The sequence below is a fragment of the Malaclemys terrapin genome, chromosome 13 (genome assembly GCF_027887155.1).
Source record: "Malaclemys terrapin pileata isolate rMalTer1 chromosome 13, rMalTer1.hap1, whole genome shotgun sequence".
Lineage (NCBI taxonomy): Eukaryota > Metazoa > Chordata > Testudines > Emydidae > Malaclemys > Malaclemys terrapin.
The window spans coordinates 16,429,604-16,456,516 of record NC_071517.1 but is presented as its reverse complement, the minus strand read 5'-3'; the positions used below and the strand labels follow the sequence as shown (position 1 = coordinate 16,456,516).

The 26,913-nt window shown below is 50.2% G+C and overlaps 1 protein-coding gene across 2 annotated transcripts in view; it reads left to right on the top strand.

Annotated features, from left to right (window-relative positions):
* Positions 1 to 26,913, top strand: part of CYGB (cytoglobin) — a 53,107-nt gene that overhangs the window by 14,159 nt on the left and 12,035 nt on the right. The window contains exons 2-3 of one of the 2 annotated variants that reach the window (XM_054047559.1): positions 9,028 to 9,259; positions 11,426 to 11,554. In XM_054047559.1, coding sequence (XP_053903534.1) covers positions 9,028 to 9,259; positions 11,426 to 11,554 — 361 coding nt within the window. Of the gene's footprint in view, positions 1 to 9,027; positions 9,260 to 11,425; positions 11,587 to 26,913 lie in introns of both variants that reach the window. The other variant, XM_054047558.1, reaches the window with a different exon arrangement.

Sequence of the window (26,913 nt, the reverse complement as noted above, 5' to 3'; positions counted from 1 at the left end):
TCTGTGACAACGTCCTCACCTTCCCTCTGAGGATTTGTCCTTTCTCGGGTTCAGTTATGCGTCTCTCTTCTCATACAGTGCGTTTCTGCAAAGTCTGGAATGGGTGAAGGGTTCTCAGTGCCTCATGGTAGCAGCCCGCAAGATGAGGCCCTTTGCTGAGATCTCTGTGCACGCATGTTTAGTGGGGTGAAGTCAGTCTCCAAAGAAGCATCTTAGTCTGAGACTCACAGCAGCAGCAGCTTCTGACCAGCCCATACTAATTTGCTGCCATGTATAAAGGTGAAGCATTGAGGACGGCGAACTATTGCTTTGAACAGGAACTGTTCCGTAATTTACTCTATGTGCCGTCTCCAAAGTCACATGGTATTGGTTCCGCTCCTTGATCGGATGATCCACAAAGTGCTTTCAAGATGGCCGTATGAGTGCTCCTGGTGCAGATACACATTTGCACCTGCATTCAAGGGAGACTCCATATTTGTGGCTGCTCCTGGACCTTGAGAGTGGCCTTTTCTGGCCCCTGCAATCAGAATGGAGCAGGAGGAGAGAGGAGGTCTTTAAAATTGTCCCCTTGCTGGGCCTGATCCCCAGTGCTGATGAGAGTCCTCTGCAATGGGAGTAGAGGGTTCTCAGCACCCCACAAGATAGGGCCACTTTGACGCCAGTGCTGCTCCTGGGTCCTGAGACTGGCAAGGCAGAGGGAGAAGTGTTGGTACCACACAGTGAGCTGCATACTAACAGTAAGTTAGCTGTTAGCTTCAACTTTTGTAGCCGCTTTGTCCTGGGAGCAGCTCTGTGAGCCCCGTAGCATGTCCCTTTCCTACAGCTGTCACCACTCGTGGTGTTACGACTCATCCAGCCTGGGTTTTGTTGGGCGTGACGTCTAGGGAAGAGCAATTAAAAATATTTGCACCGCCAAACAAGCTAGCCTGTGCACATCTTCACAAAGGGCACAGCTGAAGGAAATCTGTTGTATTTTATTATGTATTCCCACTACTAATGAATTATTGTAATGCCTGGGATCCCACCCTCCTTGTGCTAGGCACTTTCCACACATGCAACAAAAAGAAAGGCCCTGCCCCAAACAGATTACAGTCTAAGACTAAGAGAACAGGGGAGAGCACCAGATAAAGAGTGAGACAATTAGTTGTTTGCAGTGTTGTTGTAGTTGTGTTGGTCCCAGGACATGAAAGAGACAAGGAAGCTAAGGTAATATCTTTTATTGGAGCAACTTCCCTCAGTGGAAGGTACAAACTTTCAAATACAGAGAGTTCTTCAGCTGTGGGGAAAGAAATCAGTGTCCGAGCTAAATAGAAGTTGGGACAGATAGTTGAGCATAACGAGGGTGACACGTTGTCGGAAGTCACTTGAAATGGGGTGAGCAATAAGGGTTAGAATGTTATGCAAAAGAGGTCTGAAGTGGACCATTAAGGGTTAGCAGGCAGGGCAGGTGTTACAGATCATTGTAATGAGCCATGGAACCAGTATCCCTGTTCACGCCATGATTTTTAGTGGCTAGCAACGTTATGAATTTAAGCCCCCGGCTCATCTTTTGAAGGTGTGGTGCAGGCTTCCTTTGAGGGCTAATATTGCAAGGTCACGTGGAATGATCCTTTGGGAAAAGGGTTTGCCCACGGGGGACAGAGTGTTTTTGTTTTTTATTATTTTTGTGTGTGAATTTTCTGAGTGTAGGGAATGTCTGGTTTCACCCACACAGTTGTTATTGGGACATTTGATGCGCTGGATGAGGTATGTCACATGTTGCGATAGGCATATGTAGGACCCCTGAATCTTGAAAGGTGTATTGGGGGGGGTGTTGATCATTGTAGCAGTGAGATGTCTGCAGGTTTTGCATCTGTTGTTCTGGCAGGGTCTGGTGCTGCTTTGAGTTGGTGGATCCTGGTCTGATGAGAGCCTGGGGAGGTTGGGGGGTTGTCTGAAGGCTAGAAGGGGGGGTTCAGCGAAGCTTTCTTTCTGGATGTGGACCCCATCAAATAGGGGTTGTAATTGTTTGATGATACCCCACATAGGTTCCAGTGTGGGGTGGTAGGTGACAACTAAGAGTGTGTGGTCAGGGGGCTTTTTTTTTTCTCTGTATTATAGCAGGTTCTCCTGGGATATCTGGGTGGTCCTTTCCATGATGCAATCTACTTCTCTGGTGGAGCGTCCTTGTTTAGTGAAGGCAGTTTTAAGTGTGTGTAGGTGGGTATACCACATTTTCTCTTTGGAGCACATTCTGTGGTATGAATGCCTGGCTGTAGATAACGGATTTTTTGGTGTGCCTGATGTGGTTGCTTGGGGCAGCAAGGAAGAAAACACCCAGGGGCCCATAGGAAACTTTAACAAATGGCTTCTAATGCTCAGTGCTTATGGGGTTCTTTTCATCTGTAAATCTCAACGCACTTTACAGAGGAGGGGATCACTATTATCCCCATTTTATAAATAGGGAAATTGAATCAGGGGCCCCGGAATGGGGAAGGAGGGGCAGGGGCCATGGTCCTCCCACTTTTTACTGGCGATAAGGGCCAGCAATGGGGGAGGAGTGGAGAGGAATGAGCAGGGGGCGGGGTCTTCGGGGGAAAGGGTGGCATGGGAGCAGGGCCTCAGGGGAAAAGGCGGCGCAGGGGCAGGGCCTTGAGGGGGATGGGTGGGTGCGAGGGTGGGGGACAGGGTCCTAAGTTCCCTCTAAGCTGTGCGGCCACGCAGCAGCCTATCAAGGGCCATGCAGGTGCTCAGGTGCTCAGGGCTGTGGCGGGGAGAGGCGCCTTTCCCCGAACCTGCCACAGCCAGGAGAGGTGAGGAGAGATGCTCACCCCCAGCCTGGGAGCTGCTGCGGCCAGGGAGAGGAGCCTCTCCCCAGCCCTAGTCCCAAACAGACCTGTCATGGCGGGGGAAGGTGGCCTGCCCCAGCCTGCTGCAGGGGGAGAGGGCTGGGGGAGTCCTCTCTCCCCGCTGTGGCCCCAGGGCAGCCTGCACACCAAACCACTCATCCCAGGCCCCACCCCAGAGTCCACATCCCCTGTCAGAGCCCTCACCCCCCTGCAGTCCAACGCTCTTCCCCAGCCCTGAGCCCTCTCCCACACGTATGTGCCTTGCTGCGTTGGGACCTCAGAGCAGTAAAATTACATGTGCTGGGTCTTCGGTGCTGTCGAAACGAATGTGGATAAATCAGATACTCATTCAAATTCACAGTCAGGCATTTGTAGGTCATTTTTTAAGGTCAATGATAGATACGAACTAAAGACCACAACATTGTCCAACCTCAACTAGGTAGTCCTAAAGGGCCAAGCTCTGATAACTGCTCCTGTTGAGTAGCAGGGGAGGCAGGCGCCCATCACCGTAGTGTTTGACCACCTCACAGTCTTTCATGTATTCATGCTTGCAGCACCCCTGGGAGGGACAGCAACATTGTGCCTAGTAAATAGTTGGGAACCTGAGGCACAGAGAGCCAGATTTACAAAGCATTTAGGCACCTCGCTAAGGAAGCCAAGTGGGGATTTACAACTAACTCCTGTTGACTTACATAGGCATTTTTGTAAGCCCCACTAGGTTCCTAAATACCTTAGTAAATGCAGCCCCTGCTCAAGGGCTGTGACAAAGCAAGGGACTTGAACTGGGCTCGCCAAAATCCCAGGCTATCGCCCCAATTACTGGACCATCCTTTCTCCACTACCTTCCACTGCAAGTTGCCCCACTGATTACAACAGGGCTACTTGTTGAGTACATTCTACTCTGTGTGAGTAGGGATATCAGACCGTAGCTCAGAGCTGTAACAAATTCATGGATTCAAGAAAATACGCTTTTCCCTAGAAGAACTGAAACTTCAGAAAACAACTCTCCCACTGGTAAACTAGTGAGTATTGTAATTACTGGAAGGGAAAGCGCCTTCTAAATACTTTACTCAATCAAATATTATATCGAAAATTCACTCCTCCTCCAACATATTTCAGATTCCAAACAAATGAGAACAAAGAGCAGATTCCCAATGCCTGCAGCCATCTTGTGCTTTAATTATTTCCTTTGGTTCTGCTGCTGATAAAGGTCGTGTACCTAAAATGGTTAAAGGGGAAGAAGGAAAAAAATGACACTTAGGACATCCTGTCCATTTTGTCCAGATGTAGCTCATGCAATACAAATTAGGGGGCGCGGAATCGAATCACTTACAAGGAATTTAATGAAATCGGTATTCAGGCATCTGTTTTGTATCAATCGTCATTTTGCATATGCAACAGTAAATATTAGATTTGTAATGATCTTGGATGAATCAGAAAACAATATTCCAGATACTAAGAGGTTTGAACTACAGACAAAGATGCAACAGACAGAAAAAAATTCCCTATTCATCAGAATGTGTTATTTTTTTCTCTTCCTCCACTCTCTGCTTTTGTTTGTCCTTTATCAAAATGATAAATTAAACTTCTAAGTTAATTAACAACTACAGATGAACTGCTTTTTAAAAACATTTCTTGAGAGTCAAGTGAACTTTTATTTAATATGCCTTTCTTGAATTTAACACTAGTGTTTTTCTTCTGGATATAGGCCAAAAGTTTCAATTTTGAATGCCCAGCTTGATTCACCCAGAAACAAGGATGGTCCAGTGCTGAGGGTACGAGCTTGCAATTCAGGAGACCTGACTTCAGTTCCTTGTCTTGTCACAGACTTCCTGTGTGAGTCACATAGGCCATGTCTACGCTACATTAGCACAACTGTGGCACTGTAGTGTAGATGCGTCCTACATTGACGGAAGGGGTTTTCCCATTGATTTAGTTAATCCACCTTTCTGAGAGGCAGTAGCTAGGTCAACGGAAAAATTCTTCCATCCACTTAGCTGCATCTACAGTGGGGGTTAGGTTGATCTTTTTCTATCCTTCACTTTGCCAGAGGGGAAGTTCTGATTTCCTAGTTATGATACACATTGTGGCGGTTCCTTTCTACCCCCTTAGCCTCTTTCCCAGACACCATTTTTGCATTCAGAGCAAGTAATGCTTCCCAAGTACCTAAGAGCAGAAGCAAAATGCAGGACATCTGGCATGTGCTCTGCGGCAGCACCCCCGGTTGGAGCTGCTTGCCTCATCTCAAACATAAATGCCTCCAGCCTCTTATCACAGGCTTATTCCCACCCCCACCCAGAACATATGGAATTCTCTAGAGCTGTAAACCAGCCCTTAGCTAAGTCCCACCAGCTTCCCCACAGTAGGCAAAAGCTCTACGAGGCAAATTGATCTCTGGATTCAATGGATTTATACCAGACAGGAATCCAGCCCTACTAATCTACTAGATTCCCTACAAGCTCTCTATTGGACTTCACGCGCCTGGTTCTCCTCTCACTTAATCAGTGTTACACTGGTGTGACTTCACCAATTTCCAGGGGGGTCATCTTGAGTTATATTGGCGTGAGTGAGAGGAGAATCAGACCTTATGTGCTTTGAGTGGGACACACATTTTAGGATAGATGGTTTTCATCCAACATGCCAGGTCACCTGTTCTTCTGGTTGCTGCTCCCCTCTACCCCGTCTCTGAGTCTGAATTCCCCTAATTCATCCCTGTACAGAGGTGGTCACCGCTGAGGGGACCAGAGCTCCTTGTTAGCTGGGCAGCATGACAGCAGTGTTGAGAAGGGCAGATCCTCCGATATTACAGCTTGCCACAATGGGTGAGACTCTAACCCTAGAGAGGATGGTGCCATTAGCACTCACACAGGCTAAAGTTCCTCTTGCCCCACAGCCCACGAGGAGGAGAGATCTGCTTATATGGGCACCCAGAAGACCAGCGCTGTCAATGGGAAGGACCTCTAGATATTGATATTGGGAATGATCCTTTCCTGTTGGCTCCGTTTTTTATGCTGAATGTTGTCGCCTTTCTTATCGCCTGTGACAGCGCGGTCAGGGGAAGGAAGAGCGATTGGGGGGAGAGAAAGAACTTCAGAATAATACAGCCAGCAAGTATCCAGGCTTAGAGACAAGGGCTTGGGGTGAAATTAGTCTCTAAGGTGCCACAAGGATGCCTCGTTTTTGCTGATTCGGACTAACATGGCTACCCCTCTGAAACCTGTCAAGGATAACAAAAGAAATCCTATTGCTATGGAGGGGGAATGTCTGTCCTTCTGCTGGGAGACATTCTAGGCTGAATCCTGGGAACTCGGGGAAAAGGGGAACATTAATAGTGATGCTTCCATGTATATATACCAATATAACAATAACCTAGCCTGCTGCTTCTCCCCAGCCAGAGCCGCCCTGGCCTAATGAGACTCAGAGATCTCACTAATGCTCGGTCAGAAGGAGGCAGGGGACCACAAGGCGTAGTTCCCAGGCCCTGGCACCTGCGTATTCCACTCCAAAGCCCTTTCTCAGGCCCAGTCTCTCCTGGACAGCTGTGAACGGACGGAGATTGGCTAAGAGAGGTGGGATGGTGAGACCTGGGGTTCGGAAAACTGATTTCCTCTGGCAGGGAGCAGACGCGCCAGGAGGAGCCGCTTCAAGCTTCTGCCGGCAGAGGTTAAAAAAGAATCCGAGGAGCTTGTTCGTGGCTCCCTCTCTGATTTTCAAACCGACGCCTCCCCCCCACACCTTCCCTCCTCCCCCCTGCTGCTCACTCTTCACACATCGAAACCTATTTTGGGCCCACTGATGAATCCCAGATGCCTGAGGGAAGCAACAGAAGCGATGTACGTTCCATTCGCTGCTGACTTGGCAGCCCCCCGGATCCTCCGGGAGCCAGTGGAGGGGGGTGGGGAGAGGACAATGAGGTGGCAAATGAGAGCCTGCTCCTCGTATTGCAATTGCCCATGGGCTGGCGCGCACAGAAGATGACCCCCACCTGGCCCTGGAGGTGGTGTGTGCATTGGCCTGGGGCGGTGCAGAGCGTGTGAGGGGGGAGAGGGGTTGCACCAGCCTGGAAGAAGGGAGGAGGCAGATGGCAGGAGGGAGGTGTTTTTCTGGAACTGTGGACAAAGAAGACATCAGGGGACAGCCCTGGGAGCTGAGTCTACCAGCTCCTGAACAGCCTACGCTGGCTCCCAGCCAGTCTAATGTACACACATAAGGACGCAGAGAGAGCCCAGCTGCTCAAACCTTCGGATGTTCGGAGTGGAGAGGATGGACTGAATCCTGATCTCGCTCCCCCTGGTGTAAATCTGGAGCAATTTCACTGAACTCAATGGAGTTCCAGTCTGATGGAGGTGCCCCGCTGCACGTGACAGCAGAATCGCACCTCTCATGCAGGGATTAAGTAACTCAGCAGAGATTTTTAAGATGTAGGCTCCTACACACACACACACTCTCTCTCTCTCTCCTCCCACCCTATGCTTCTGCCTCTGTTACCAAGTGGTGTATCGATTCACTAGCCTAGCATAACAGAGCCTTCACCTTCCCTCAGCTTGGAGCGGGACCCCCTGTGCACACGGCAAGTGGACTCAGAGCTCAGCAAAAGCTTCCCTTTCACTCGCAGCATTTCAGATTTGCGCCCTGGGGGTCCTGCCCCAGGCAAACTGGCACCTGTTAGCAGCACAGAGCAGAGCTGCCCTTTCTATGAGGGGCTGGGGCAGCCCCAGCAAACTGGAGGAGTGTGTGAGACTCTTAAATAAGCACAGCAAAGACACACCGACTCCCCCTCCCCAGCTCTTTTCCTACTGGGGAATGGAGAGGGAATCGAGGTTTTAGCTCCGCGTGGCCAATTCAACCACAACTCCTTTCATTTCAGATGTGATTAATTTGTCCCATGGCTTTAATCCCATCAGATTTGAGGGTCTCCTGTACCCCTTTCCTGGGGTCGGGGAAAGAGGGTTGGCCCCGGGACCACTCCACTCTCCAACACGGGATGAAGAAGACATCCCTGTAGGGTGCAGTAACCTAGGATCGGCACATTGGAGACCCAACAGCCCTTGGATGCCCCAGGGCTCAGCACCGCCCCCAGCAGGAACGTTCTGAGGACTGATTTGACTTCCCATTGTGAACCCCGGCTGGATTCTCTGGGCCAAGTGCTGCCCCTGGTTCCCCCTGTGAAAACTCAGGGGAATCACGGGGGTGGCCAAGGGCAGAATTATTCAATTTGTGTGGACGTGCAGGGGCAAGTACTCCTCGTTCTTTTTGCTGATACAGACTAACACGGCTACCGCTTTGAGACCCGTCTGCCGGGGGCTCTGCACAGATGGGAGAAGGGCTTTGCAAATATCAGATTGCAAGTTGTGTGGGGCAGGAAAAATCTTTCGTGCTGTGTGCAGCCGGTGCCCAGCACCAGGGGGCCATTAGCCACAGCAATATAATAATGACAATCACAAATTCAGCCCTCCCACCTCCGACACTCTGCTAGGCAGGTGAGTATTTACTGACAGGCCCCTGTTATAGTTGGGAAAGCTCCCAGAACATGGTTTGCAGATGGGCCACGCACCACTGCCCCCACTGAATTCCTGGGAGAGGCAGATGCTCAGGACTAACGAAACCCCACACCACTGCAAGCCATGAGGTCACACAGTGATATGTGGCACAACTGGGAATAGATCCAAGCTCTCTTGCCTCACTGGCTTTGCTCTAGCCTCCTGGCCAGGGGCTCTCAATCTTTCCAGACTACTGTACCCCTTTCAGGAGTCTGATTTGTCTTGCGTACACCCAAGTTTCACCTCACTTAAAAATTACTTGCTTACAAAATCAGACATAAAAATACAAAAGTGTCACAGCCCACTATTACTGATAAATTGCTCACTTTCTCATTTTTACCATGTAATTATAAAATAAATCAATTGGAATATAAATATTGTTCTTACATTTCAGTGTATAGTCTATAGAGCAGTATAAACAAGTCATGGTCTGTATGGAATTTGAGTTTGTACTGTCTTCGCTAGTGCTTTTTATGTACCTGTTGTAAAACTAGGGAAATATCTAGATGAGTTGATGTACTCCCGGAAGACCTCTGCATACCCCAGGGGTATGTGCACCCCCGGTTGAGAACCATTGCCCTAAGCTACTTCACCTCTCACTGAAATTCACGTGGCTTCTCTCTCTTTCCCTCTCCTTCTCTCCCAACTGCACTGTGCAGGTTTTTTGTCAAATTCCCGTCTGCCAAGCAGTACTTCAGTCAATTCAAGCACATGGAGGACCCCCTGGAGATGGAGAGGACCCCACAGCTGCGCAAGCATGCCCGGCGGGTCATGGGCGCTGTTAACACTGTAGTGGAGAACATCAACGACTCCGAAAAGGTCTCATCTGTTCTGGCCCTGGTGGGCAAGGCCCATGCCCTCAAGCACAAAGTGGAGCCTGTCTACTTCAAGGTAAAGGACCAGAACGGAAGTCTCTGTGACGTTAGAGGGAAAGGGAGGGAGGGGATAAGGCCCACACTGATAAATGGGTGCTGGCAAGAGACGATGGGAATACACTGGTTTATTCTAGCCCCCAGGATACTGGCCAGTCCTATGGATTTTTACATCAGGAGTAGTCAGTTTCCTGGGTATCCTGAAGGGGGTGCTGTACCAGATAGGGTCTGCTGGCACTGCTGGAGTCGGTGCTACAAGTCAGCAAGTTCCCTCCCTGCTCACCTCCTCTCCTTACTCGCTCAGCTGGGAGTTTTCTCTCGCTCCCCTTAGCAGCCAAGGGGCAGGTGACACCGACAGGCAGCAAGAGAGTGAGGGGAGGGATGAGGACTTCACAGGCTGCACCCCAGAAGCTGTATAGTAAGGCATGGGCTTGCCAACAGTAGGGGCCTATTTTGGTGCTTCTGGGGGGGGGGGGAGTGCAGGGGAGGGCTGTTATAGTGCGAGGAAGTGTGTCAAATGGAAGGGGCAATGGGGCTGCAAGCCAATGAGACAAAGAAGAGGGGAAAAGAGCTGGGATCCTGGTTTGAGGGTTTTCTCCTTTGCTGGGCGTTGACCTGCCTTGGGATGGAAATGGCCAATGGGTTAGCAAACGGGGCAATCAGCTGGTTAATGTCAGTGCAGCCTCCGCGTCCTCCCCTGAAATGTAGCTCGCAGGCAACGGCCACGCTCCTGCCATGATGGGGGGGGGGGGGAAGGGAATTCCTTTCCAGCTTCCTCCAGGGGCCACCACCACCTCTGTGCCACACGGCGCCAAGACACAGTACTGCTCTCACATGATGGTTTTAAAGATGAACCTCAGGGGGAAAAAGCCCACCTCTGAGTCCATGAGGTCGAATTGAAATGGGCTGTGGCCTACAGCCCTGGGAGACTCGCCGCCATGGGCCACCTCCCCCGGCCACGGGCATCAGAACCCATCAGTGGATCAGAGATTGCGTTTTCATCATGAAACTAGGAGGGGTAGATTGTGGGAGAGAGAAAGCAGACGAGGGCCTACCTCTGGACCGGGTCACCTACAGCTGTTTTATTGGCCATAGCAGTGAGGTACCAAGCTGTCCCAGCCCTCGGAAACCTGCCTTTCCCCCCACAAGGAAGATGCAGGGAACTCCTTCTCCCACAGCTTCTGGTGGAGGTGAAGGGTTTCCTCCCCCTACCAATAGCTAGCGCTCCACTGCGGGAACAGGATAAAGACCCTGGAAAGTAGGGGAAAGCCCCTCTGCCCCCGCACGGCCAAGCGTGTCAGAAAGCAGCACTGCAGAGCAAAGAGGATGAGGTGACTCAGGGCAGGCAACTCCTACCTCTAGGACACTATGTCCGTGGGCAGCCAGCCAGCGTTCTCCTCTGCCACACCTGGAGAATCAGAAAGGAGAGGAAGTTGCCGAGCACCTAGAGAGGGCACCTGTCCAGAGCTCAGCAGCTGTGCCGTTAGAGCAGAGGCGTGGGAGGCAGGACGCCAGGGTTCTGTCCCTCGACGACTTGTGGCCTCAGGCAAGACACTTAGGCCAAACTTTTCAAATGTGGCCCCTCCTTCTGGGCACCTGTGGGCAGGCAGTGTGAGATACCTGGGACCTCAGTACTGATTTTCAGTAGCACTGACTCAGGAAGGGAGTGGGAGCTGTGGGCGGTTAACACCTCTGAAAAGCAGACACTACAGGACAGATTTCAAAGTGCCTAGTACCCAGCAACTCCCACTGTGACACTTGTGACCCGATTTTCCAACCAGCCCAATACCTGCCGTGCAGAACTCTTTGGAAAAAATCGGCCCTTGTATGTCTCTAGTTGGGAACCCAAAAAGTGGGGCCCCTAAAATGAGCTGGCTCAAGACAACGTAGCTCTCAACCTGCCTGGGGTTCAGTTTCTCCCTTGGCACGGCAGGGCTAATAACACGGCTTTACATCTCCTAGAGCCCAATGAGCATCTGTCAGTCTCTCAGAGCAATGGCTGGGGGTAGTGCAAAGCAGGGTAAAGTATCCCTATGGACAGGCTCAGCAAGATGGCAGAAGCCCCCTGAACTCAGCAGCAGGGTTGCTTTGGAAAAGGAGCTGCCCCAGTGGCCCCTGACCACCTCCCCTCTCCCCTTGTTTCCTGGAGAATCTAGCAACCCTTTCCTGTCTCCCTCTCCCCCAGTTCTTTACCGGCGTCATGCTGGAGGTCATCGCCGAAGAATATGCCAACGACTTCACCCCAGAGGTGCAGAGAGCCTGGACCAAGGTGAAGAGCCTCATCTACACCCACGTGACTGCCGCGTACAAGGAGGTGGGCTGGGTGCAATATCCAAACTCCACCATGTGAGCGGACACAGGGGCAGGGGAGGGGCGGGGAGGGACGGGCAACAAGACTTCACTATGGTCTTCCCTCCAGAGCCTCACTGAGCTCAGCAGCCTGGTAGGGTTAGCGCTGTAACAGCAGAGTACAAATTTTATCTCCCCGTGGCAAAAAAAGAGGGTGGGGAGTTGCAGGGGGTGGGAATGGGGAATCATTTCGCTTGGTGGCCCCGTCTTGTTCCAGAGGCCAGTAAATTATCAACCTCCCCAAACCCAGAGCCTGGCTTTGATTTGATCCCTAAGAACTGCATTGGCTCAAATTCTGCAGTGAGCCAGAGACATACAGCCCGAATTTACTGAAGAATTAAAAGCCCATCCTAACCCCCTACCGTCTGCAGTGCCCCCAGCCATCATGGGCTCCATACGCATGGGGTTTGTGATTTATCAGGGTCATGTCCTGCTCTCCTGTCTGGTTTGCAAAGGAAACACGTAACTGTTGCATTTTTAAAAGAAAAAGAACCCAGCTGGTAAGAATCCAGCCCGGAATTAGTGTGGGATGCAGAGAACCTCCCACTAAACTATACATCCCCGGTACAGGAGCAGCCCAACCAGTCGCCCATCTTCACCCCATCCTGAGACAGCAGTATTTCACTGGCACAGAAACCCTTCTCCATGGCCATCTGTTGCCCGTAGTACTGGAGGCTCGGCCCACCTGCAAGGTGTGCTTCTGCATTTTCAGAAGCAGTTCCGGCACCACAGAGCATGTCATGGGATGCCATTTACAGGGCTTGTAGCACGGCCTCGTGGGTAGAGAGTACAACTCCTGCGGCAAGAGGGAGGGGAGGAGATTAGCACAGGATCTGGGCCCTGCACTCAGAGAAGTGGCAGCCACAAGACAATGGGCAGTCGGCCGCGGATTGCTGCTGGCCAGGGAAATGCAGGCTCCAGAGAAAAGGAGAGGCACTGAGGAACCAGGCTGTCTCCCTTTAACTCCTTCAGTCATGTCATAGGACGCATGGGAAGCCGGGACAGGTATCTGAATTGACTCAGCCAGCAGGTGTTACTCACAGTGGCCATGACCCAGGGAGCTCGCAATTAGCGTGTGTGTGTCTGCTGGAAGAATGGGAGGTTTAGTGCACCCAAGCCCCGGCTACTCTTAGCGCCCTCTGGCTGGAGGAAGAGGAATTATGCAATGAGCAGGAAAGGGGTGGAAAGATGAACTGAACATATTAAGGGTCAATTCCTGAGTGTGATGAAAAGTCTCTACTCACTGGAAAAAAGCGTTGCTCCTTAGAGCATACATCTGCCCTCAGAGTGAAACTGGGTTCCTCCGTATAAAGTGCCTGATAAAAATCACTGCATGTAAGACACTGATTCCGTCCCCATCAGTATCATGAGCACCTGATAAATCCCTATGTTAATTTATAACAAATGACTCTCTCCAGCATCCCCCTCGGGGAGAGATGCACAGTTTAGCACAGTGGTTCTCAAACTTTAGCAACCTGAGGACCCCCATTTTGATTTTAAAATTTTCATGGACCCCAAGCTCCCTGCTCAGCCCAAGGCCCTGCCCCCACTCCACCCCTTCCCCCAAGACCTCCCCACCCCACCTCTTCCTGCCCCAACCCTGCCCCTCCTCTTCCCATCCCCTCCTCACTCCTCCCTCTCCCTCCCAGAGCCTCCTGCACACTGCTGAACATCTGTTCCACAGCGTGCAGGAGGCACTGGGAGGGAGGGGGAGGAGTTGATCTGGACATGATTCACGGAACCCCTGGAGTACCCTCGCGGACCCCCCAGGGGTCCAGCGACCCCAGCTTGAGAAACCCTGGTCTAACAGCAGGAGCTCCTTCTGCAGCCTTGGGCAAGTCCCTTACCTTCTCTGCCTCAGTTTCCCCACTTGTCAAAAGGGATAGTAATACCCCCCCACCCCAAAGCACAGGGGGTGTCGCAGGGATTAATCAGTGCATGTCTGTAAAGCACTCTGGAGATGAAAAGCCAAGCTGCTCAAATAACTCTCACAGAAGCTTGGCATGTTTTTCATCCAATAATTATTTACAAGTAGACTTCTCCATGATACATCGCGTGGTAAGTGCTACTGCTCAAAGCAAGGGGCAGGGCTCTTTTCCTCGGAGGCTCCCATCTGCGGCAGACTACCCACAAACCTCAGATGTAGTCTGCACCCGGGAAGAGACCTGCTCTGCATGTGTGTCTCCAGTTATATTCCTCCCAGACATTCTCCGAGGAGCCGTCAATGGTTGGTTCCTTGGGGGTGGGGCTGGGAGTCTCCCCTGATCATGTACACAAGAGGACCAAAAGCATGGGGTTGAGCTAAGTGTGCTCCTTGTACCATGAGTGTCCCTCCTACCACCCCCGCAGTAGCTCCCTCTTTCCAGCCGGTCCTAAGAAAGTGGCTGTTCTCACTAGGGCAACTCTGTCATATGGTCTGTGCTGGCAGCAAGCCCAGGAGCTTTCACCATGGGCTAAATCAATAGTTACAGCAGGGATGGATTTGGCCCCATGCAGTCTCCATACCAGGGGGCTGCACTGAGCCAGTCTGGAGCCAAATGACAGTTTTAAATAGTAACTAAAGAGATGTCACTTCCCCAAAACTGCACCCAGTTTGTGGATTAACTTTCCTCTCTCCTCCTTCCACCTCCCCTCATTTTGTCACTCCTCCAGCTCCTCCATTTGCCCCCTCCCTCTTTCTCCCTCTCCTCTCCTTGTATGACTTACAGGATAAGTAAGAGTTGGGCCAATAAGAGATATTACCTCACCCACCTTTTCTCTAATATTCTGGGCCTGACATGGCTACAACAACAATACCGCATACAAAGTACCACAGAGTCTGCTACCACATGGGACTTTCCTTGAAAATGCCCTACCAGTTACGCGGTGCTCACCTAGCACTGTACGTTGTACTGCCTTTGTAAATAGCCTGCTGCTACATAGTACTTCTATTGTAACTACCCTGCCCTTGGATGATACTTACTCCATAAATATTCTGCCTTGTTTGTCCCGTGCAGACCAGCTAGTAGACAAGCGAGTCAGATAGCAAGAGTCCTATTTAGACTGGAAGCTCTTTGGGGCAGGGACTATGTCTTCTCCTGTGTCCTGTACAGGACTGAGCACTGTTGAGGCTTAATTCACAATACGGAGTAATAAAGAGCTGCTGGTGCATGTTATAGGCCATGAAACTAAATGAAGAAGTTTGACCAAACAGGCATTTATTTTTCTCTCACCATTTTCTACCAACAAAGAACAGAATAATTCTGCTGTGAGTTAAATCCTTCCCCGTGCGCTTCGGCGGTGGCCGGGTCCCTTTCTGCGAGAGCGGATGGTTGAGCACAGGTCTCTTCGCCTCTCACAGGGAGGAGCGCGGTGGAAAGGAGCAGGATGTTTTGTACGTGGGTCCTTGTTTATTGTGTTTCTCTGTAACCTTCCCCACAGGTTTGGAACTCCTTGGGAGACAGAGGGCTGGGAGGTGGGGGTGTCACATATGGAGGAAGCAGGTGGCCACACTTCCCTGTCGTGCACAGTTCTCTGAACTGCTCGGCTGGACTTAGGTCCTTCAAAGTTCTGAGCCCTCCAGCCCCAATCCAGCAAAGCTCTTGAGCACCTGATTCACTTTAAGCACGAGTGGGCCTAATCCAGACGTCAGCTGGCCTGGAGCGCTCAGCATCTTGCAGGGTCGAGCCCTTGGTGCCTCTCCTTTCTCAGCATCCCGCAGCTATGAAAGGGCAACGTTCCAGTAAGATTCACAGCTGAGCTGATCAGACACTAAATCCTTCTTAGGCTCTGGGGCAGGGCCCAGCCCTCCGTTCCTGTCTTCTTGTACCAATGGCTCTAACACCTCCGGTTTATAAACACCAGCATGTCGTTTATTTGTGTTACCCCCAACCGCCACCACCTCTTTACAGGCTTGTGCAGCAGCTCTGCTAGAAGGGACATTCAAACCCCATCCCCTTCTGCCAGAAGGAAGCGATCTCTACGCGCAGAGCACTCCCTTTACCCTGGGCCTACCAGCCTTTCCCAGTCTCTCTCATCCCCCCTTTGCCCTTTCTCCCCATGTGTCTTTCTACTCTTCCGGCTAATGGGTGAACTAGGTCTTTAGCACCCTGTGGCTCAGACCGATCTCGTAACTAGCCCCAGCTTCCCTGAACCAGGCCCTTCTCCGCGGAAACTAATTGGGCATACGGTGACCAGAGTGCTGGTTCAACTGCTGGATCTCAGCAGTGTCAGACGCGCGTGATCCCGGTGCCGTAAAGTTCTAGGTACTATGGCTTGGATTTAGTCACAGGTTATGCTGAGAGTTGGTAGCAGCCTATAGAGATGTCCTGGGACTGACACATCAAATCCATGGCTCCACTTGCTAAATGTTTCCCCCTGGCATTTCGAGCCAGTGTTTTCATCACGTTCGGTTTCTGAAGAGTCCAAGTGAAAATTGTGGGGATTAGAAAGAGGGTCTCTGCAGATTTTTAGAGTTACCCCCAAACCCAAGTTCATCTCCTTTCCTTGTCTAAGGGAGAGGGGGAATTTCTTATGCATGGGGAGAATGGTAGCAAAAAATTCCAATTCCAGATTTTGAGGAGAATTGCCAATAAAAGAAAACATTCTCTTATCACCCACAGACAGGCCTCTTTCAGCCTTCTCTCTTACTCACAAAGAACCTGCACTGTCTCCTTGTGCCAACCTGAGACTAACCCAGAGTCCTTTAAAATGTATATAAATGTAGTGCTGGTGGAAGGGACTGGACAGACAGTCCTGGAGGCTGAAGTCCTCTGCTGTATTTATCTATTGCAAAAGGACAGCATAGGCAGCGGCAATGCAAACTTCCCTGCACTGTGCTACCAGTGCACCGCCTCAACCTTGACTTGGAGGGACCTTACTGAACGGAGAGGCAAGTTCAGTCTCCATCCGCTTTCAGGACCTAGTCTCTCTGCTGAGAACATCAGTTTAAGAGTTTAAGGCCAAAAGAGAGCATTAGATCATCTAGTCTGACCTCCTGTATATCACAGGCCACTACATTTCCCCCAGTTACACCTGGACCGAACCCAATAACTTGTGTTTGGCTAAAGCATCTCTTTCAGAAAGGCAGCCAGTGTTAATCTGAAAACATCAAGAGCTGGCAAATCCCCCACTTCTCTTGGGAGCCAAGATGGCTCAGGGTATTCTAGGGCATGGAGCCCTTTACCTCAAAATCAATGGTTGAAATCCCCACCAGCTTGGTGGAGACAGAGAGAATTTTTTAAAGGCACAAAGGGCATGTCAGTGCCCAATCCTCATTAAAAGTCAGTGAGAACCAGGCACCTATTTCCTATTGTCAACTTTGAAAATCTCCCCCAGAATTCTTATCCTCTGATTGTTAGACAGTGGCCTCTGTGGAATAGCTCATTCTCAGCCCAGACTCTAGCAGACAGGTGTCCATGATGTCACAATAACCACCACTGGTCTATCTTACCCCCAACTGGCAGAAGAGAAACTCTGAGCCTGCTTAGGATCTGCGCTGCTCGCTTGCCGTGCACAGGGGAGAGAGAACAGCTTTCTAGCTTCAGACATGACATGACTTAAGGGCAGCGAGAGGCCAATATTTTATATATATAAAAAAATCCAAGCGGTTTGAAGAGAATTAAGCAGAATGAGGGAGTTTGTTCCAAGACTGAATGAGAGGCAAGCCTGTGATAAATACATTAACTCTCCCTGGGAATGATTTCTCTCCCAGTGGCCAGCAGCCAGACATTCCTCACTTCACTCACTAGCAGCCTGATTGATTTATTCTTTGAAATTGCTCGAAGGATTTTTTTTCCATGCAGGAGATGCTCTGGCCTCTCTTTATTGGCTGCCCTGGGGCCAGGTTAGGTCATGTCTGTAGATACAGTGCTGCAGCTGGACTGATACAGCTGCGCTGCTGAAGGAAGTCTGGTGAAGACGCTCTGTGCTGATGGGAGAGTGGTTTCTCGTCGGCATTAAAAAACCCCACCTCCGCGAGTGGCATAAGCCACGTCAGCAGGAGAAGCTCCCCCACCAACATAGCACTGCACACACGCACGCTTGCGTTGGTGTCATGTATGTCGCTCAGGGGGGTGAAATAGTCACACCACTGAGCGACACAAGTTTTGCCGACGTAGGTGCAGTGTAGACACAGCCACGCACACATTGCAGTCTTCCCAGCCAAGCACCGTATCAGCAGCTCTGCGTTTGCACACTCAGGAGACCTTGAGAGTAAGAGGGGCAGGGCTGCGAATGAGTCTCTCCACAGGGTTTTCATTAGGCACCTTCATGGGCACCCCTCTCTCTTGGCACTAATGGGGGTAAAGATTTTAAATAGGATCTTCTACTATCCGGGTGCGAGGCCCATTCAAGGTCACCCCACTCTGAGCCTACCAGATAGGAAATGGATCCTGCCCGGGCTGAGTGCCTTGCCCACTGAATTCTTCTCCTTCCACCTACAATCACCTTTCTCCCTCTCTGCTGCCTCAGACACCGAGAACCCCACTAGACTCCTAGGAGCGCCCAGGAAAGGAACGTGAGCTGACACAGCGTCCAGACGCAGAGAGAGCAGCCCCAGGGCTGGGGCCCAGTTAAAACAAGATAAAAATGGAAACGTTATGAAAAAATATCTCCCCCCCTCCCCCTTTTGACTGCTAGATTTTAGCCAGGGTTTGGGCTTATATAGCCCATAGATCATTGCATCAGCCCCTGACTGCACTCTGCAGACTGGTGTGAACTAGCATTTGTGACACATTATAAATCACCTGGCCTCTTTACCCAGCCATTACTGTAGCACCCAATCATTCCCCCTCTCCTGGATTAGCCTCATTTTGCCACATATGGCTCTGCTCACTGGCTGCAGCACCAATAGGGAACACCCAGCACAGGGCTCTTCGGAGCTTTCAGGAAAGGTAGCGATTTAACAACCAGGAACACCGAATACAAATTTGTCCAGGAAAGGAACAAAGGCTACTTTTACAATCAAAGAGCTAGAAGTAGGTCCACACCAGGCCACCAAATCTGATCCATCCCAGAGTGTTGGGGAAGTTAGAGCCAGATCTCAAACTCTATACTGGACCATGTCAGGTCACTGGGTGGGAAGCCCCAGGTGTGGGATGCTCTGGATTCATATCCCCTTCTGGAGCTGAACTTTGTGACTCAAACCCATGCCTAGAATGAACACAGCCCCGTGAGTCGTTTGGTGCTTGGTGCCTCTCTCATGGGCAGTGCAGAGCTACAACCACTCTACTTTGCAGATCTTTCCTCCACAGCACACAGGCAGAACGGATATGTTAAGAGAGACCCTTCCAGCCAGTATGTGTCTAACCATTAATGACCCTAGCAGAGGGTATTTCCTGGGGATAAATGACCAGTTGGATAGAAGTGACCATCTGACCTGCCTACCTGTCTTTCCAGGTACTTGTCTGATCTCTGTCACTGGAGTATCTGAACCCCAGATGGTCATAAATCCCCAGTGCTGAGGCTGTTAGAAGATTAAAGGGGTTTAAAAAAAAAAAGCCCACAGGAACATGGATTTATAATTACAGACAATGCAGGGTCACTTGGAATGTAATGAGCTTGTTTTAGAGAATCAGTACCCTGTATGTGCAGCCAGATTGTGCACAAACATCTCAGCAGCTAATATCCAAATGTCTATTCAGCTGCTAGCCATTTCTATGAACTTCAGGGACGTGTTCCACCTGTCAACTAAGTTTGTAGCTGGGTCATTTCATAGCTAGGACCATATTAATTACAAATGGGAAAAGAGCTGCTAATTCATTGAGTTTATTCCCTGGCAAGGGCAAGAATAGGCATCTAACAGAGGGGATTGCAGATGTCTTCTACCTAGCCCCCAGAAGTGTAGTGTGGGTTAATTCATTAAATTTTTGCAAAGCCCTTTGCAATCCTTGTATGGAAGGTGTTCGATAAGCAGAAACCGCTATCAGTTAGTTCATGTTACCCAAGTGCTGTGTAGACAGTGGACCAGATCCTCAGGTGATGTAAATCAGCATAGTTTCACATACTTCTATGGAGCAATGCAGATTTACTGCTGGCCCATTATGTGCTAGGCGTTGTTACAGTGTGATTGAAAATGCATATTTACTCACCTTATCTCCATGAGGGAATTACTTCCCCCCCCATCAGACCTTTTCGCTCCATAAGACATAATGGACCAAATTCCCCCTTGGTGTAATTGAGTGCAACTCCATTGACTTTAATGCAGTCAGGGTCACTTACTCCAAGGCTTGATTTGGAGCTAGCACTTTGGTCCTGACACAACTGCCATTGAAATCAACAGAAAGCCTGGTCAGTGGGAGTGAGATTAGCTACGAAAGGCCTGGAGCATTAAGAGCGTGGAGATTTGGAATTCATTGCAAAAGTCTGGCATGGGAGATGGACAAAGGCCACAAGGTTCAAGCGCCCACTCAGGTTGGGGGCCTCGGTTTCTTGGTGCCCAACGGGAGACAGTCAGGGCTGATTTTCAAAGGTGCTGAGCACCCGTAACTCCAGCTGAAGTCAAGTTAAGCCTTAGTGTGTTTCGAGCTGTCCCCCACCAGGAAACTGTGGCACCCAGAATTAGTGAACACTCGAAAATGTTAGTATTTTGTGTCCCAAGTGGATTGGCTGTAGAGTTTGGAACTCAGAGCAGCAATCACATTAGAAAAACACAGCACAACTTAGCGTATTTTTAAGATATATTTTTCTAAATACCATCCAGCTGTGCACAGCTGCTGTCCCGGGAGGATCCACCCAATAAGCCAAATCGCAGGCCACTCAAATACATGCAAACAAAAACATGTTTATTTTTACCAGCTCTGTAGGAAGTAGAATGAATGGGGCCGTGCCAGAGAATAGACACAGATAAGTCAACACCCCCTCTCCACCCCCGAAACAGAACAGGGCTTGCTTAGATCAGGGAAATCTCAGCAGAGAAGAGATAAAACCAAGTTGAACCTTGGAAGGGAAATAATTCCTGAACAAGACAGGAATGAGAAATGCTGTGAGGGAGAGCAGAAGGGAAGAACTGGTCTTGGCTCTGAGCATGGTTTTCTCTTGCATGCACAAACATACACACACACACAGCTGCTGCATGTTCCAGACAGCTCTGTTTCATATCCCAAATGGTCTCTTCTCACAACCATCCAAAATTTTGAAATGGAGATTCTCGGAAACTGGACTTCATTTATCTCCGGCTCCACCTCCCCATGCCCAGTGGCTGTGAGGTACGTTGCCTCTTGGCTTGTCTATAAGCCGCCTGTTACAGAGGCACATTCCAAAGCAAATGCCTGCTGAACATACTTGGGTTTGAATTAATGATGAAGTTGCCTAAGCCCACCTAGGCCTGGATTCTGCTACCCCTATTTATGACAAAGAGTATCTCACTCAGATTAGTCCATAGAAATCCAGGAGGCTACTTGCCATTGTAAGGCTAGCCAATTCATTGTACTTTTCATTGTAAGGGTAGCCAATTCGGGATCTTACGGCCTGCTCCAAACCCCACAGAAGTCAACAGAAAAGATCCCATTGAACTTGGAGTCAGGTCTACTTTGCATTCCTCTGTTGTCCCATGAGTCTTCCTGTCCCTTCACAGCAGGGCCATATCTACCAGACCCAGGACACTACCTGTTCTTCTGGTATACCAGGTCTCTGGAGTCCTTCCCCTTCCATCAAAGCCTCACCGCTACCCTCTCTGCTCAACTAATATCGCTTCACGAAATGCTCTTTAGTTCAACTTTAAAACCACTGATTGGCACGACAAGCTGTACCAGTATTGCTGTGACAAGGGGAGCAGCGGCCTGGAAAGGATTAAAGGATCCCTGCCTTGTCTGGGCATATAGAGAAGAAGCAACTGAGGGGAAGGGGGTGTGTGCTTTTCCCTTGGCTGGGGGAGGTAGGGAACTTTTAACCCTTTCCAGGTGGCTGCCTCATTTTCTCACTTTCCCCCTGATACTTCACTTTCTCACAGTGGCCAAGGGTAAAAGCAAGAAAAACGCAGGGTATCAAGCACATGCCCAGCACATCGTTCACACTATGTTTTGGGTTATACCCCCGTGTGTCCATTTGTCATATCTGTAGAGGGGGTGCAGCAGTGTAGGTTGTTACTCTTTTTAACCCGTTCTTCCCAGTAGCTCCTGTGGAGTGTTTTGAGATTTGGGGCTGGTGGTTTGGACACTGTTCTAGGGTGAATCATAGAATATCAGGGTTGGAAGGGACCTCAGGAGGTCATCTAGTCCAACCCCTTGCTCAAAGCAGGACCAATCCCCAGACAGATTTTTACCCCAGTTCCCTAAGTGGCCCCTTCAAGGATTGAACTCCCACCCCTGGGTTTAGCAGGCCAATGCTCAAACCACTGAGCTGTCCCTCCCCCCTGGATGAGGTTCAGGCGCCTCTGAACTGACTTTGGCACATTGAAAGTTTTTCCTTAGGACTCTGCTGTGCATGTAACCTTGACTCCATAGAGGGAGCATGCTCGGACTAACAAAACCCAACACGTGAGTAGAGAGGGTGGCTGAGCAGTCTAACCCCCAGGTTTGAAACAGCTACCCTGCCTTGAAGAGAACTCCCCACCACGTGCACTGCTCAAGGTACACATACCACCCACCTGTTCCAAGGCAGGGCTGTGTCTGTGATGCCCCTGTAGATCCTCACTCAATATAGGCAGTTCATGCTCCTTTTATCATCTCAAAACTGCCTCCGCCCCTCCTGCTGCACTGTACAAGCCCTGGCAATGGCCTTCAGTTCTTCTCCTTCATGAATCAGTGTTGTTACCAGAAAACTAGCTACCAGCCTCATCCCTTATTATGTGGCTATTGAGGAAAGAAGCTAGAGGAGCAGAGAATCCTTAACAGGGATGGGTTCTGCAGCGTGAGAGCAATGATCAAACACAGATAGCCCGTCTATGGATGCCATATGTATTTGGTTGTAGCCTAGATACATATATATATTTTTATAGCTACAGAGGAGTTTCTGTATGAAAGCTAAATAGAATACCTGCATGCTAACTTCAGCATTTACGCATGCTTGTGGGAGAGAACAGAGATATAGGAATATGTAGTACCTGTGTAGCAGAAATATAAACACAAACATTGTGGCTGACATTTTTAAACCTGCCGAAACAATTTGGGTGCAAACAAGGGAGCAACCAGTGCCCGCTGTAAAGATGGTATCTCGCACAGGAAGTCCTGTCCACACTGAATGGAACCAATACCACCCATTCCTTTTGCACAGGCTGCCAAAGAACCTTCAGAGTGAGTCTAGCTCACGTCAGTACAAACCGGGGACCTGGACATGAAAGGTTTTGCAGCCTATGGCCTATCCCAAGATTAATGAAATTAGGTCCTGGGGGAACAAAAAAAATGCAGCATAGGAAGTGGACAAGGCGAAGGTCCCATCTACCCTGTCTCCCCACCCTATGAGATTTGCTTTTGAAAACACATATTTCAGAGCCAGCTAAGACCAGAACACCAAATCCCTTAGAGAACTTACAAAAATCTCAGCCCTACACTCAAGGTCCAAAGCCTGCAGCTTACAATAGCAATATGGCCGCACTCAAACTGTTACAGTAGAATCCTGCTGTAGTTTGGTTTTGTTATTTTTGATAAAGGAGATCTTAGTTTCATTTAAATCTATGGCGGAATTCCCATTGACTCAAATGGGACCTCCAGAGCATGTCCTCCCTACTCATTGCTGTAGTGAAGTTGTGCTGTTGTGTTGGTATCAGTGCAGGGATTGCCATGGTCAACACAGGCGATGTCAGAAAAAGGTTGGATGCTCAGAAGAGAGAGTGCAAATAAAAAAAAAAAACCTTGAACCAACTTTAAAAAGAAAGCGTGGGATAAATAAGCGTGGGTCTGAAATATTTAACGAACTGTAACAATACTGTTTTCCATAGCTAAAGTTGTCTGTTAGTATGTCCTTATCTGGTCCCACAGTGACCCGCACTTGTGAACCAATTTGGTCAGACGTAATTCTGTGTCTTCAGTGTTAAGAATACTATAATGTATGTACGTGTTATCGAAGCTCATGTGCTTTTTTTCTACATGCCGTTTAGTGTATTATGGATGTAATTTTTCTTTTTGTAGGTTTTTAGTATGTTTGTAATAGGCCAAAATTGTGTAATTAAACTGAACTTGTACCTTCCATCGATAAACCAGTCAAACCCATTATCCTCAGTCTCTTCCTGGTTTCTTTCATACCAGTGATAAATAGAAGGTGGTTGCTAGATTTAAGGAGTCTTGGTTTAAATTTACCTAGCACAGCTGCCCTATTGTGCTCCTCTCCAATCCTCAACCCTGCTAGTTCAGAATATAATACTGCAAGGCTCTGCCACTCCTTCAGGTATCTTCATCCCTTGGCACCTTGTCCAACTCCCATTGAAATAAACGGAAGTCTTTAGTTCACTTCAATGGGAACTGAACTGGTCCCTTACAGCAGTGGCTCTCAACCTTTTGGACTACTGTACCCCTTTTCAGGAGTCCGATTTCACTTGCATACATCAAGCGTCTCCTCCCTTAAAAACTACTTACTTACAAAAATCAGATATAAAAAATACAGAAGAGTGTCCACATTACTGATTCTCATTTTTACCATTATAAAATAAATCAATGGGAATATAAATATTGTACTTACATTTCAGTGTATAGTCTATAGAGCAGTATAAACAAGTCAGTGTCTGTATGAAATTTTAGTTTGTACTGACTTCGCTAGTGCTTTTTATGTAGCCTGTTGTAAAACTAGGCAAATAGCTAGATGAGTTGAGGTAGCCCCTGGAAGACCTCTGTGTACCCTCATTGCTACCAGGAGAAAGACTAGGCCCAGGCCACACACAGCAAATCAGTGGCAGAGAAAGAATGAGAACCCAAGAGCTCCAGTATCTTAAGGCTTGTCTATGCTTGAAACACTACAGCGATGGGAGGGGTTCGCCCACCGCTGTCTTTAATCCACCTCCCCAAGAGGTGGTAGCTAGGTTGATGCAAGAATTCTTCTGTCGACCTAGTCCTGTCTACACCAGAGTTTAGGTCAGTTTAACTACATCACTCAAGCAGGGTTGGACTTTTCCACTCCCCTGAGCAATGCAGCTGGATCAGCTTAACTTCTGAGTTTAGGCCTGGCCTTAGTCTGCTAGGTCACACTGCCTTTCCAGTGTCTGAAGCACACAAGCCCCGTCCCGAACAATAGTCTAGCAGAGTGACCAAAAATGAGCCTTGGCCTATTCATTCCTATAGGGGCTTCCTCCCAGACAGGGTTAGAGGCACCATGGTGGGGTGGCAGCATGGTGGAAGCTTGCACTGTGGTTGCATCTGCTCCATAGACAAAGATCGATTCAGTCTGGGGGGCTGATGGATTGGCGCCAGCAGGACATTCACTAAAAGAAACTGTTGGGAAATTTGAAACAAAATGAAAGGCACCAGGATCAATAGAAATAGAAACTCCTCACCTGGAAAGCTGAAGAGTTAACATAGAATCATAGAATACTAGGGTTGGAAGGGACCTCAAGAGGTCATCTAGTCCAACCCCCTGCTCAAAGCAGGACATGCAAAGAACCCTCCACTGCCCTACACCAGGTTTACACTAAGGTAACTTAATGGAGTTACACCCATTTGCTGTTGTAAGAGTGGAGAACCAGGCCCAGTTTAGGGTTACCATATTTCAGCAAGCAAAAAAGAGGACGGGAGGAGCCCCGCCCTAGCCCCGCCCCTGCCCCTCCCACTTCCCGCCCCCCCAGAACCCCCAACCCTCCCCCCGTTCCTTGTCCCCTGACTGCCCCCTCCTGGGACCCCTGCCCCTAACTGCCCCCCAGGACTCCACTCCCTATCTAAGCCTCCCTGCCTCTTGTCCCCTGACTGCCCCAACCCTTATCCACACCCCCACCCCCAGACAGACCCCTGGGACTCCCACGCCCCATCCAACCACTCCCCACCCCCTGACAGCCCCCCCCGAACTCCCAACCCATCTAAACCCCTCTGCTCCCTGTCCCCTGACTGCTCCGATCCCTCTCCGCACTCCTGCCCCCTGACAGCCCCCCCCAGAACTCCCAACCCATCTAAACCTCTCTGCTCCCTGTCCCCTGACTGCTCCGATCCCTCTCCCCACTCCTGCCCCCTGACAGCCCCCCCAGAACTCCCAACCCATCTAAACCTCTCTGCTCCCTGTCCCCTGACTGCTCCGATCCCTCTCCGCACTCCTGCCCCCTGACAGCCCCCCCCAGAACTCCCAACCCATCTAAACCTCTCTGCTCCCTGTCCCCTGACTGCTCCGATCCCTCTCCCCACTCCTGCCCCCTGACAGCCCCCCCAGAACTCCCAACCCATCTAAACCTCTCTGCTCCCTGTCCCCTGACTGCTCCGATCCCTCTCCCCACTCCTGCCCCCTGACAGCCCCCCCCCAGAACTCCCAGCTCCCCACCCCCCTGCTCCTTGTCCCCTGACTGCCCCTTCCTGGGACCCCTGCTCCTAACTGCCCTCCAGAACCCCACCCCTAAGCCTCCCTGTTCCTTGTCCCCTAACTGCCCCCTCCTAAGACCCCCCCCCAACTGCCCCCCAGGACCCTACACCCTACCTGTACCCTGACTGCCCAAAACTTTCTCCACCCCCCCCAAAAGCCCCCCCCCCGTTTCTTGACTGCCCCCTCCAGAACCTTCCTGCCCCCGGTCCCCCTTACCCTGCTGCTCAGAACAGGGTGTTGGGCTCTGTGCCAGCCGAGCCGGACACGTGGCTGCGCTCCCCAGCACAACAAAACCCGGTCCCTGGCCCTGCACAACAAAACCCGGTCCCTGGCCCTGCACAGTGCTGCCGGACCGGGTTGCAGGAGAGGCCAACTCAGAATGCAGGGCGGCTCCGGCTCCTCTACAGCTGCTCAGGAGTCCAGCCCGGGATTTTTCTGCAGCCCTCCCAGCCGCTCGCTCTGCCGGGGGAGGGGGAAATCCCGGACATTGTGAGTGCTTTACAAATTCCCCCCGGACGCTATTTTTAGCGCGAAAAGGAGGACATGTCAGGGTAAATCCAGACGAATGGTAACCCTAGCCCAGTTCCCAAAGTCACTAACCTACTACACCACAAGAAGAGGGATAACAGGAAATGTGGGGTGAGGAGGGACATTTGGGTGTTAGAGACAGCAGGGACTGCTGAGTGGGAAGTTATTTTTTCCTTAAGGACCCCTTATAGCATCATGCTACAGCCATCATTTTGTTCATTTCTAGAGGTAACATACAGGGCTTTCCCCAACACCCTCCTGCAAATAACACCTGCCACCACTCAGCCTCCCTCCCACAAGTTACACACAGGCCCCAAATCTCCAGCCAGAGATAGAGGGCCCAAGCCAGGCACTCTACAATCATACCCTGAAACTAGATCGGTTCCCCTT